Below are 14,193 nucleotides of genomic sequence, written 5' to 3'. Positions count from 1 at the left end.
TGCCTGGTGGGTTGAGCCCTGCAGGGCTGCTGTGGATGATGGGTTCTGCCTCGTGGTCAACCGTGGTGCCGGTTGCCACTGGTGTGTATGTTGGGAGATCACAAAAGGTAGGGTCCAAGGTGGGTTGCTCAGGATAGTCTGTGAATCTGAGTTTGATTTGGTCCAAGTGTTTCCGGTGAATGAGTTCATTTGAAAGTTTGACCCGAAACACCCTGCTTCCCTCTTTGGCCACGACAGTGCCGGGAAGCCACTTGGGACCTTGTCCATAATTTAAAACAAATACAGGATCATTGATTTCAATCTCACGTGACACATTTGCGCTATCATGGTATGCACTTTGTTGAAGCCATCTGCTCTCTACCTGTTCATGTAGATCAGGGTGAACGAACGAGAGCCTTGTCTTAAGTGCTCTTTTCATGAGCAGTTCAGCAGTGGGATCCCAGTGAGTGAGTGGGGTCTCGTGCGGTGGCGAAGCAGGACTCGGGATAGGCCTTGCGTGCTGGTTTGCATTGCTCTCTCTGCCTGACCATTGGACGCTGGTTTAAACAGGGCAGATGTGACATGTTTGATCTCATTATGGGCCATGAATTCTTTGAACTCAGCACTGGTAAAACATGGCTCGTTGTTGCTCACCAGGACATCGGGTAGGCCGTATGTGGCAAACATGACCTGCAGGCTTTCAGTAGTGGCAGCGGACGTGCTAGTCGACATTATCTCGCATTCAATCCACTTGGAGTATGCGTCTACAACCACAAGGAACATTTTACCCAAGAGCGGGCCTGCATAGTCGACGTATCCCTAGACCACGATTTGGAGGGTCAAGACCATAAACTTAGCGGTACATTGCTTAACTGCGAGCATGTATTACATCTGTAAACGCAGAACTCTAAGTCCGCATCGATACCAGGCCACCACACATGGGATCCTGCTATCGCTTTCATCATTACGATGCCTGGGTGGGTACTGTGGAGGTCATTGATGAAGGTGTCTCTGCTCTTCTTGGGGACCACTACTCGATTGCCCCACAGAAGGTACTCTGCCTGTATAGACATTTCATCTTTGCGCCGCTGGAACGGCTTTATCTCTTCCTGCATTTCCACTGGGACACTGGACCAGCTGCTGTGAAGCACAGAACTTTTGACTTGAGATAATAAGGGATCCTAGCTTGTCCAGGTTTTGATCTGCCGGGCAGTGACGAGTGATTGCTCACTCTCAAATGCTTCCATAACCATGGCTAGATCTGCGGGCTGCGCCATTTCTGCCCCCGTGGTGGGCAATGGCAGCTTACTGAGAGCATTGGTGCAGTTTTCTGTGCCTGGCCTGTGGCGGATGGCGTAGTTGTATGCGGACAACGTGAGCGCCCATCTCTGGATGCGGGCCGATGCGTCGGTATTTATCCCTTTACTCTCGGAAAACAGGGATATGTGGCTTATGGTCAGTTTCCAATTCGAATTTTAGCCCAAACAGGTGTTGATGCATTTTCTTTATCCCATAGACACACACTAACGCTTCTTTTTCAATCATGCTGTAGGCTCTCTCAACCTTAGACAGACTCCTGGATGCATAAGCAACCGGTTGCAGTTTCCCGAAATCATTAGCTTGTTGCAATACACACCCGACGCCATATGACGACGCATCACATGCTAGTACAAAACGCTTACATGGATCATACAACACAAGCAATTTGTTTGAGCAGAACAATTTTCTCACTTTTACAAAGGCATTTTCTTGGCTTTTGCCCCAAATCCATTCGCCCCCTTTTTGTAGTAAGACATGTAGTGGTTCTAACAGTGTGCTGAGACCCGGTAAGAAGTTACCAAAGTAGTTCAAGAGTCCCAGAAACGACCGCAGCTCCGTCACGTTCTGTGGCCTCGGTGCGTTCTCGATTGCCTCCGTCTTCGCGTTGGTGGGCTTGATGCTGTCTGCCGCAATCCTCCTTCCCAGGAACTTCACTTCAGGCGCCAGGAAAACGCACTTCGAGCGTTTTAACCTGAGCCCCATGCGGTTGAGTCGACTAAGAACTTCCTCCAGGTTCTGCAGGTGCTCGACTATGTTCCGACCTGTGACCAAGATGTCATCCTGGAAGACCACGGTGTGCGGGACCGACTTCAGTAAACTTTCCATGTTTCTCTGGAATATCGCTGCCACTGATCGGATTCCAAACGGGCATCTGTTATAAACAAAAAGACCCTTGTGCGTGTTGATGTAGGTGAGGGCCTTCGATGATTCCTCCAGTTCCTGCGTCATGTAGGCTGAAGTCAGATCCAACTTTGTGAACATCTTTCCTCCCGCCAGCATTGCAAAGAGGTCGTCGGCCTTTGGTAGTGGGTACTGGTCCTGCAGGGAGAGCGATTGATAGTTGCTTTGAAATCGCCACAGATTCTGATGGTGCCATCTCCCTTCAGGACTGGGACAATAGGACTGACCCACTCGCTGAACTCGATCGGTGAAATGATGCCCCCTGGTTGCAGCCGGTCTAGCTCGATCTCTACCCTTTTTCTCATCATGTATGGTACTGCTCTCGCCTTGTGATAGATAGGTCGCGCCCCCGGAATTAGGTGGATCTGTACTTTTGCTCCTTGGAATTTCCCGATGTCTGGTTCAAACAGCGAAGGAAATTTGTTTAAGAGCTGGGCACACAAAGTGTCGTCAGCGGGCGATAGCGCTTGGACGTCGTCGCATTTCCAGCGTATCTTTCCCAGCCAGCTCCTGCCGAGCAGCATGGGACTATCGCCCGGTACCACCCAGAGTGGTAGCTTGAGCACCGCTCCATCGTAGGAGACCTTTACGGTAGCACTGCCAATTACAGGAATCAGTTCTTTAGTGTAAGTTCTTAGTTTCGTGCGAACTGGAGTTAAGACTGGCCTTGAGGCCTTGTTGTGCCACAACCTTTCAAAAGTCTTTTTGCCCATGATGCACTGGCTCGCGGCCATGTCCAGCTCCATTGACACCGGGAGTCCATTAGTTCAACATTCAGCAATATCGGGGGGCAATTCGTGGTGAATGTGTGCACCCCATGTACCTCTGCCTCCTCTATCTGAGCCTCTGGTTCGTCGTGATACTCCGTGGATCTGTCCTCCTCTGCAACATGGTGGTTTGCAGGTTTAACAGACTTTGCCATTCACCTGCACACTCGTTGGAGGTGTCCCATTGTTCCACAGCCCTTGCAAACGTACTCTTTGAATCGGCATGAATGGAAATGATGATCACCCCCGCAGCGCCAACAAGGTGTTAATGGCCTTGCATTCATTACCCTTGATGGTGAACTCTGAGTTATCTGTGGACGTGCAGCTACAGGTATGTGTGACCTGCCCTGTATGTTACAATTCTAAAACAACATCACTTTGTTCACAGTACTTGTAGCAGTACTTGTGTGCTGAGAGATTTGCTTCGTATTGTCACTGGTGGCAATGAACGCCTGGGCTATCGCTATGGCCTTACTCAAGGTTAGGGTCAAAAGTTTGCAAAGTATGGTTTCGTGGCCAATGCCAAGTACGAAAAAATCTCTGAGCATGTGCTCCAAATGTCCTTCAAATTCGCAATGTCCTGCAAGGTGTCTTAGCTCGGCGACATAACTCGCCACTTCCTGGCCTTCAGACATTTTGTAGGTGTAGAACCGATACCTCACCATCAGAACGCTTTCCTTCCAGTTCAAATGCTCTCGGACCAGTGTGCACAAGTCGTTGTACGATTTCTCCGTGGGTTTCGCTGGAGTGAGCAGATTCTTCATGAGGCCATACATTGGTGCCCCGCAGACGGTGAGGAGAATCGCCCTTCGTTTGGCAGCACTCTCTTCCCCATCTAGCTCGTTGGCTAGAAAGTATTGGTCGAGTCGCTCCACAAAAGTTTCCCAATCATCTCCCTCCGAAAATTTCTCCAGGATGCCCACTGTTCTCTGCATCTTTGCATTCGCTATCTGTACCTCGTCGCCAGTTGTTGTGTATAGAGAAAGAGTCAGACTGAACACTGTGAGCTCAAAGTAAAGTGTGACCTTAGTCTTTGATTACAGGTCTCCAGAGTGCCTCTCCAACCTGTGAAGCCTCCCTAAATACCTGTGCTCCCAAGGGATTATGGGATCCCTTGGGACTCCAGGGGATGAGCCCTCTGGTGGCTGCACAGAGTAAATACAAGTCCACATATATAACAGAAACTTTGTACTGAAAGGCTGCGAACAGTTGAAGGGCTGAGGAGGCTCTCACAAGAAGGAGTGAAATGGCTGCTGCAACAGAAGGGAAAACACGAACATCAAGCTTCTCAGGCCTCATCATAGCTGTGCTGCTGCCCACATTAGAGAATGAAGGGATGTCATTGTATTCAGTCGCACAGGCCATGTGGCTGTAAGTATAACCTCCATAACCCCAAGGACACCCTTGCAATATTGCAAGAGGTTTGATAAACTCACTAAGTATGCAAAAATATGAGTTTCAGATGAATAACAGGACAGTTGACTAAATCACAGAGAAGCTGATCATCACAGCCAAGGGGGTAAGTGATTGGCTGTTGATTGGTAAGTAGTTTTTCTTTTTTCTCTTCTATAACAGTGAGTAAACTTTAGCATTGTTGTTGCCAATTTAAGTTAATCTAAGGGTTAAGTCATGACAGGAGAGCTCGGTCACGTGATATGCTCCTCCTGTACCATGTGGGAACTCAGGGACACTTCCGGTGTCCCTGACGACTACGTGTGCGGGAAGTGTATCCGCCTCCAGCTCCTGACAGACCGCGTTGCGGAGTTGGAGCTGTGGATGGATTTACTCTGGAGCATCCACGATGCTGAGAATGACGTGAGTAGCACGTGTAGCGAGTTGGTCTTACCGCAGGTGAAGGGTCCACAGCCAGCTAGGGAATGGAAGACCAGCAGGAAGAGCAGTGAAAGGAAGGTAGTGCAGGGGTCCCCTGCGGTCATCCCCCTGCAAAACAGATACACCGCTTTGGGTACTGTTGAGGAGGAGGACTCATCAGGGGAGGGCAGCAGCAACCAAGTTCATGGCACCGTGGCTGGCTCTGCTGCACAGAAGGGTGGGAAAAAGAGTGGAAGAGCTACAATGATAGGGGACTCTATTGTAAGGGGAATAGATAGGAGTTTCTGCGGCCGCAACCGAGACTCCAGGATGGTATGTTGCCTCCCTGGTGCAAGGTTCAAAGATGTCTCGGAGCGGCTGCAGAGCATTCTAGAGAGGGAGGGTGAACAGCCAGTTGTCATGGTACATGTAGGTACCAACGATATAGGTAAGAAGCGGGAAGAGGTCCTACAAGCTGAATTTAGGGAGCTAGGAGTTAAATTAAAAAATAGGACCTCAAAGGTAGTAATCTCTGGATTGCTACCAGTGCCACGTGCTAATCAGAGTAGAGGGAGCAGGATAGTTAGAATAAATACGTGGCTTGAGCAGTGGTGCAAGAGGGAGGGATTCAAATTCCTGGAACATTGGAACCAGTTCTGGGGGAAGTGGGACCTGTACAAAAGGGACGGTCTGCACTTGGGCAGGACTGGAACTGATGTCCTAGGGATAACATTTGCTAATGCAGTTCGGGAGTGTTTAAACTAATATGGCAGGGGGATGGGAACCTATGCAGCGAGATAGGGCGAAGTAATATGGAGTCAGAAACAGATGGTAGAAAGGTAAAAAGCAATAGTGGAAGGCCGAGTAAACAAAGGCAAGAAACAGAAAGGGCCACACTACATCATATTTTTAAAAGGACAAAAGGTGTTAAAAAAACAAGCCTGTAGGCTTTGTGTCTTAATGCAAGGAGTATCCGTAATAAGGTGGATGAATTAACTGTGCAAATAGATGTTAACGGATATGATGTGATTGGGATTACGGAGACGTGGCTGCAGGATGATCAGAGCTGGGAACTCAACATCCATGGGTATTCAACATTCAGAAAGGATAGAATAAAAGGAAAAGGAGGTGGGGTAGCATTGCTGGTTAAAGAGGAGATTAATGCAATAGTTAGGAAGGACATTAGCTTGGATGATGTGGAATCTATATGGGTAGAGCTGCAGAACACCAAAGGGCAAAAAACGTTAGTGGGAGTTGTGTACAGACCTCCAAACAGTAGTAGTGATGTTGGGGAGAGCATCAAACAGGAAATTAGGGGTGCATGCAATAAAGGTGCAGCAGTTATCGTGGGTGACTTTAATTTCCTATAGATTGGGCTAACCACGGTGGAGGAGGATTTCCTGGAGTGCATAAGGGATGGTTTTCTAGACCAATATGTCGAGGAACCAACTAGGGGGGAGGCCATCTTAAACTGGGTGTTGTGTAATGAGAGAGGATTAATTAGCAATCTCATTGTGTGAGGCCCCTTGGGGAAGAGTGACCATAATATGGTGGAATTCTACATTAGGATGGAGAATGAAACAGTTAATTCAGAGACCATGGTCCAGAACTTAAAGAAGGGTAACTTTGAAGGTATGAGGCGTGAATTGGCTAGGATAGATTTGCAAATGATACTTAAGGGGTTGACAGTGGATGGGCAATGGCAGACATTTAAAGACCGCATGGATGAATTACAACAATTGTACATCCCTGTCTGGCGTAAAAATACAAAAGGGAAGGTGGCTCAACCGTGGCTATCAAGGGAAATCAGGGATAGTATTAAAGCCAAGGAAGTGGCATACAAATTGGCCAGAAATAGCAGTGAACCTGGGGACTGGGAGAAATTTAGAACTCAGCAGAGGAGGACAAAGGGTTTGATTAGGGCAGGGAAAATAGAGTACGAGAGGAAGCTTGCAGGGAACATTAAGACGGACTGCAAAAGTTTCTATAGATATGTAAAGAGAAAAAGGTTAGTAAAGACAAACGTAGGTCCCCTGCAGTCAGAATCAGGGGAAGTCATAATGGGGAACAAAGAAATGGCAGACCAATTGAACAAGTACTTTGGTTCGGTATTCACTAAGGAGGACACAAACAACCTTCCAGATATAAAAGGGGTCAGAGGGTCTAGTAAGAAGGAGGAACTGAGGGAAATCTTTATTAGTCGGGAAATTGTGTTGGGGAAATTGATGGGATTGAAGGCCGATAAATCCCCAGGGCCTGATGCACTGCATCCCAGAGTACTTAAGGAGGTGGCCTTGGAAATAGCGAATGCATTGACAGTCATTTTCCAACATTCCATAGACTCTGGATCAGTTCCTATCGAGTGGAGGGTAGCCAATGTAACCCCACTTTTTAAAAAAGGAGGGAGAGAGAAAACAGGGAATTATAGACCGGTCAGCCTGACATCAGTAGTGGGTAAAATGATGGAATCAATTATTAAGGATGTCATAGCAGCGCATTTGGAAAGAGGTGACATGATAGGTCCAAGTCAGCATGGATTTGTGAAAGGGAAATCATGCTTGACAAATCTTCTGGAATTTTTTGAGGATGTTTCCAGTAGAGTGGAAAAGGGAGAACCAGTTGATGTGGTTTATTTGGACTTTCAGAAGGCTTTCGACAAGGTCCCACACAAGAGATTAATGTGCAAAGTTAAAGCACATGGAATTGGGGGTAGTGTGCTGACATGGATTGAGAACTGGTTGTCAGACAGGAAGCAAAGAGTAGGAGTAAATGGGTACTTTTCAGAATGGCAGGCAGTGACTTGTGGGGTATTACAAGATTCTGTGCTGGGGCCCCAGCTGTTTACATTGTACATTAATGATTTGGACGAGGGGATTAAATGTAGTATCTCCAAATTTGCGGATGACACTAAGTTGGGCGGCAGTGTGAGCTGCGAGGAGGATGCTATGAGGCTGCAGAGTGACTTGGATAGGTTAGGTGAGTGGGCAAATGCATGGCAGATGAAGTATAATGTGGATAAATGTGAGGTTATCCACTTTGGTGGTAAAAACAGAGAGACAAACTATTATCTGAATGGTGACAGATTAGGAAAAGGGGAGGTGCAACGAGACCTGGGTGTCATGGTACATCAGTCATTGAAGGTTGGCATGCAGGTACAGCAGGCGGTTAAGAAAGCAAATGGCATATTGGCCTTCATAGCGAGGGGATTTGAGTACAGGGGCAGGGAGGTGTTGCTACAGTTGTACAGGGTCTTGGTGAGGCCACACCTGGAGTATTGTGTACAGTTTTGGTCTCCTAACTTGAGGAAGGACATTCTTGCTATTGAGGGAGTGCAGCGAAGGTTCACCAGACTGATTCCCGGGATGGCGGGACTGACATATCAAGAAAGACTGGATCAACTGGGCTTGTATTCACTGGAGTTCAGAAGAATGAGAGGGGATCTCATAGAAACGTTTAAAATTCTGATGGGTTTAGACAGGTTAGATGCAGGAAGAATGTTCCCAATGTTGGGGAAGTCCAGAACCAGGGGTCACAGTCTAAAGATAAGGGGTAAGCCATTTAGAGCCGAGATGAGGAGAAACCTCTTCACCCAGAGAGTGGTGAACCTGTGGAATTCTCTACCACAGAAAGTTGTTGAGGCCAATTCACTAAATATATTCAAAAAGGAGTTAGATGTAGTCCTTACTACTAGGGGGATCAAGGGGTATGGCGAGAAAGCAGGAATGGGGTACTGAAGTTGCATGTTCAGCCATGAACTCATTGAATGGCGGTGCAGGCTCGAAGGGCCGAATGGCCTATTCCTGCACCTATTTTCTATGTTTCTATTCCCTGTTGCAATAATCAATCAATGCCCTTTGGAGTATCACATTGCACTATGTTCCTTGTCCTGGAAGCAAAGTTAGGTTAGATTATGTGCTCACGTACTTGGAGTGGCCCATGAACATATAACCTTTGGTCTCAGAGGCAAGAGGACTACCACTGAACCAAACTGATACGTTTCCTACTGTGATAGCAGATGATGTCTATATGTCGGTTGTCTGTTGCTGAAGTCACAGAAACAATATTAGGGCTAATTAAAGACTGACCGTGAGATGAAAAATGGAGCAAATGCCTTTACCTGCTGGCTAATGATGTAGTGGGTGCCAGCTAGTGGGGAGGGAACTGTGTCCATGTGATTGAGTCGAGTCTAGTGGGGGAGCTCAGGCAGTCTTATTGCAGTGGTGCACTGTTCAAACTGAAGAAAGCAACTCAAAATGGCTGCAGTTATTACCTATGCTAATTACCTTAATAGATTTTTGAGGTTCAAATTCCAAATTCTCTAAAATCAATTCCAACTAAAGTACAAATTAATCTTAATGTTTAACCTTAGTTACCATTGTACAGAACTACATATATCGGATCTGGTTATTCAAATCCCTGCTGATACAAGACTGAACTTATTGTTCAGTTACAAACACATTAGATTGTACTTATGCTCCTGGTGTCCAAATGCTATAAGTATTTTATAAAGAAATTTTTTTTAAGTTTTATTTTCATGTTTGGGTTGGCCCATAGTGAGGACAAGTCCCGTCTGCTGGTAACATCCATCTGACCTTTGAGTGAGGGAAGAATGTATGGAGATGAGCATGTATTTGACAGGAAGGATACAACTGGACAGAAAATCAGAAAGAGAAAGCAAGACAAACCCAAACTGTGCAGACAAACTCAAATTGAGCAAAGTATTACCTCCAGTCTTTTTTTTTGATGATGTTTCCAAGTATGACCTCTGCCCTGAAACAATGTAGAATAGATCAGAATTAATGTTATACGTTACAGTAGTCATTATTACAACAAGCACATGGGCAAACAAAGTAAAAATATAAATTGGCACTAATTTGACTACCTATTCGATGCACGACACAAGTTGAAAAATACAAAGTCATTGGCCCTGAAATTCCGATTTAGCCTTCCCGCTGGCATTTTAGAGAAAAAATCCGCACTTACGCTGCTACCCATATCTGCACTTTCGAGCCTGTGGCCTGAGCTGACTGTGATTCGCAGCACGTGCACATGGGGACAGCGCAGTGCTGGAGCTGGTGTCACATGGCTCTGGGCAGCCAATTAGGTATCATAGTAATAGGAGTTCCGCAGGGTCATAAACTCCTATTATTATGATTGTGATAGAGCCCGAACCACCCAAAACACAGTCCCAAACACCCAAAACACTAATAAAAAAAATAGAAAATAATTACACTAATTCATTTAAAGTTATTAATGTCTTAAAAAAAAATTATTCCCGATTTTTAAAAAAAAGTTTAAAAAAATAAACTTACCATTGTGGGGAGGGTTTTTTAATGATAATATGTTTTAATAACTTTATTTTTAGATGTTTTTGTGTTTTTTAAAACACTTGTGCCTGGAAAAGTAGGCTATGCGCCTGCTTTATCAGGCGCAAGAAATTTGAGGACATTTGTAAGCGTAAATATCGGAAAATTACACTTACAAAGTATCCTCGCTCCGGATCTGGCTACGATCTGTCAAGCCAGAAACGTGACAGATCGGAAATGCCGGTTTTCAGCGCATGCGCATTGCGCGCTGGAAACCAGCATTTCCGATGCCTTCCCGGATCCGCAGGAACTCCGTACTGACCCAGGGAGGCCGGAATTTCAGGGCCATTAAAATGTAATAATCACTCGATGTTTCTTCAAAAATGTTTATTTTGTGTTGCAAACCTTTGATGATGCAAAAGATTTGTCCAATGTCTGCTGTTATCACTTCTGAGATTATGCAAAGAATTTTTTGAAAAATGAAAGGAATTTGAACTTTTTATTAGTAGCTTATTCAGAAAGTGCTGCGAAAGAAATGTACTGAGGTCTGTATTTTTGCAGTTCTATTCTGTACTGTAGTATCGATTTTAACATATGGGTGGAGGCCAAGACGGTGGCAAACTGTCCCGATCTTGGCAGTGTGAGTCCCAGGAGATTTTAAACGGGGCAGGGAAGGCCTAAACCTTCCTTGTGGATGAGGTTGAGCACTCCTGTTCCCCCTAGTCTACAAAGTCCTAAAAAGTAAAATCACATATTCTGGCCCTGACTCCTTTTCCTGCTGGGCTGGCGAGAAAGCCACAATCACTTCTTCATGCAGGCCACTGGTTAAAATAGCATTCAGGCCGCATTCACATCATCAGAGCCCAATCCGCACATTTAAAGAAGGACCTCTCTGGTTTCCAGCTGGTGTTCTTCTCACTTGCTCGGAAGAGCAGGTTAGAATCAGATCCTGTGCGAGGAGAGCTTGGTGGGTAAGTTTTAATTGCCTGTCAAGTGGACAGGGTTAATACTGTCCGTCGTGTGTATTGCAGGATTAAGGGGGACATTTTAACGTGAGTGCGTGGGATTGGGTGTGGGGTTAAATCGGGAAAAATTCTGAGTGTGTCAGGAAGCTGACTCCAACCTGTTGACTTCCGCATTTCACTGCAGTGCATTAGGCTGTGTGCGCCCTTCAGGACAGGCGGATTGTCAATTGAGATATGGGGGCCGAAATTGGTCAAAACTGATGGTCTGCCCATTTCTCGGCGGTATGCCGATGGTATGTCGTTTCATACCGCCGGGTACCGCTGGGCAGAGTGCGTGCGATTTTGTCACTTTTTTCTCGGCGGTATGCCGAACAGAGTGCAGCGGGAGGAGCAGAGTGCAGCCGGCGGTGTGCGGGTGGTGAGTCCTTTTCACTCGGGAATCTTCGGCTCCCGAGTTCTGTGCACGCGCACGCTGCTACGAAGCTCTGCCCCTGAGAGACACAGATCAGAATCGACAGAGACTGCCAGCCTGAGAGCGCTGTGCTGGTATGTGGGAGGGGGATCACTGCTGTGGAGGGAGATCGCTGATGTGGGCGGAGATTGCTGCTTGGGGACAGACCGCAACTTGGGGGGAGATCACAGTTTGGGGGGAGATCGCTGTGTGGGGCAGGGGGGAAGAGACTGTAGAATGGGAGAGACTAGGGGGCGTGAGGGATAAAAACTTTTTTACAGGTAAGGATGCATACTGCCGACAGAAAATTGATTTAAATCACCTTTTCCAGGGTCGGCGGTATGTCGGTGGTAAGTGATCAATTTTGCAATTTTGGACGGTATGTCAGCGGTGTGCATGGGCGGACGGTATACAAAACGCCCGGCGATATGTTGCTGATGAATTTCCCGCTGGACGGAATGTGAGCAGTATGTAGGTATTTTTCGATGAATTTCGCAATTTTGGGCGGTATGTTGGCGGTCCCCAGGCGGTATATCCACCAATTTTGGGCCCATGGTAATTGCTCAATTCGAGCGATATGCACATAGGTTTTGCTCTTTAACTTTGGGTCCACTGGTTTTCCGGGCTTCCTGGAACTTGCCAGGACACAAGGTGAGGACACAACGGCAATTGAGGGAGCTGAAGCCATGACAGGAAAATATGTCAATAAGTACTCAGAACTCACAACTGCTCTTCTACCTGCTTGTGTAATATGATTTGTTCACAGTACTTATGTGGAGAGGTTACTTTACACACGTTGGAGGTTACTTTACACATTTTGGAGGTGTCATCTACACTTTGGAGGTTTGGAGGTCTGATCTGCACTTTGGAGCTCTGATCTACCAGATCAGCATGGGTGCCACTTACACTGTGTAACTTTGGACCACACATGAGGACCAAGATAACCAGCAGCAGGAGAAGCAGCACCAGCAACAGTTTGCTGCTCACAGACCTGAAGCTCCACAGGAGAGAGGAGATCAGCAGAGAGATGCAGTTCGCAGGAGGCCATACCCGGCATACAAGGTCTACAGGCAGTGGATAATCTTCCTCAACCTGTCAGAACACCAGTGCCTCAGGATACTCAGAGTGTGGCGTCAGGTGGTGGCAGACATTTGCAACCTGCAGGAACAAGACCTGCTGCCAACTGGACCTGCTGGCCACACTTTATCCATGGCTGTCAAAGTCACCACCACCCTCAACTTTTTTGCCTCCTGCTGCTGCCAGGGCTCTGCTGGAGACATTTACAGGATCTCACAGTTGGCGCCACACAAATGCGTAAGACAGATGACTGATTGCTTCTTTGACAGGGCCGGCAATTCTGCCAAATTTTACTGCAACGGCGCCAGTCAGAATGAGCAGGCACTCAGATTTGCGGCTCTGGCTCACTTCCCACAAGTGCAGGGCATCACTGACTGCACCCATAAATCACCCAGGATTATTCGCCAACCGCAAGGGCTTCCACTCCATCAATGTGCAGCTGGTGTGCAACCACAAAAAGATCTTTATACAGATGTGTGCCAGATTCCTGGGCAGCTGCCATGATGCTGCATCCTGTGGCAATCCAAGCAGCAGAGGAGGAGGAGGAAGAGGCGGAAAGTGATATGGGTAATGCATCACCAGCGGCACACATTGCTGCCTGGGATGTTATTATTGCGAGGTTCAATTAGGCTCCACCAGTGCACCCATCTAAGAACTACATGGAAAAGCGATTTCTCCCCCCCCCCCCCCTCCACCCCACCCTCCTTCTTCTTAGGCAGTCCTCCGGAGTCGAGGATGACTTGCTTCCACGCGAATATTATGAGCTCTAAGGTGACTAATGAGTCCTATGCGGGATCTTACTACTAGGGGGATCAAGGGGTATGGCGAGAAAGCAGGAATGGGGTACTGAAGTTGCATGTTCAGCCATGAACTCATTAAATGGCGGTGCAGGCTAGAAGGGCCGAATGGCCTACTCCTGCACCTATTTTCTATGTTTCTATGTTACTATCTACAGAAACTTAACAATTGAACAATGTGTAACACACCAATGTGCATACCCTTGTGCAACTACAAATCTTTACTCTTCATTTTCCAAGCAGAGATAGAGGCACGTTGGTCAGATCACGGCTCCTACTGTTGAGATGCTCTTGGCCAATGTCCTCTGGGTTTTGGAACCAGTGAGGGCCGCACCAAAGACTGCTCCACCTGCACCTGTACAGGGGCAGACTCGGCAATTGGAGCCTACATGTGGGACACTGACTGGTGATGGAGGGAGGGATGGGGAGGGTGGGGAGGGTGAAAATGGGTGAGAAGTGGAACGCTTTGAGCCAAGTCCCCACTTCCATGTCCCCTTTCATCATCATCACTCTCATGACCCAGTCGCACTTTGAACACTTTGCTGCAGATCAGTGGGGCGATGAAAGGCCAGAGCTTGTGTATAAGTCATCCTATTTAAGGTGGCATCCATTGTGTGCAAGCTATTGGTGAAGGCCTGCATGCACTCGTGTGATTGCCGTGTTTGATGCTCCATGCAGTTGGCCACTCTTTCCATAGAAGAAGTCATCATTGCAAAGGCATGCAACATCATACCACTCATGCTGGCGATGGACTCATCCAATCTCTCTGCATCGTGCACAGTGCAGCTGGAACGCCTGTCATTACATTACACATTCTCT

The 14,193-nt window shown here is 47.2% G+C and overlaps 1 protein-coding gene across 2 annotated transcripts in view; it reads right to left on the bottom strand.

Moving 5' to 3' along the window:
* kcnab1a (potassium voltage-gated channel subfamily A regulatory beta subunit 1a) overlaps positions 1–14,193 on the bottom strand; it is a 452,196-nt gene that overhangs the window by 54,760 nt on the left and 383,243 nt on the right. For both annotated transcript variants that reach the window (XM_070882310.1, XM_070882311.1), the window contains exon 5: positions 9,504–9,548. In XM_070882310.1, the coding sequence (XP_070738411.1) occupies positions 9,504–9,548 (45 nt within the window). The remainder of the gene's footprint in view (positions 1–9,503; positions 9,549–14,193) is intronic.

This window comes from Pristiophorus japonicus, chromosome 6, assembly GCF_044704955.1.
Source record: "Pristiophorus japonicus isolate sPriJap1 chromosome 6, sPriJap1.hap1, whole genome shotgun sequence".
NCBI lineage: Eukaryota > Metazoa > Chordata > Chondrichthyes > Pristiophoridae > Pristiophorus > Pristiophorus japonicus.
The sequence above is the reverse complement of the archived record's forward strand: the minus strand, read 5'-3'. Positions and strand labels throughout refer to the sequence as shown.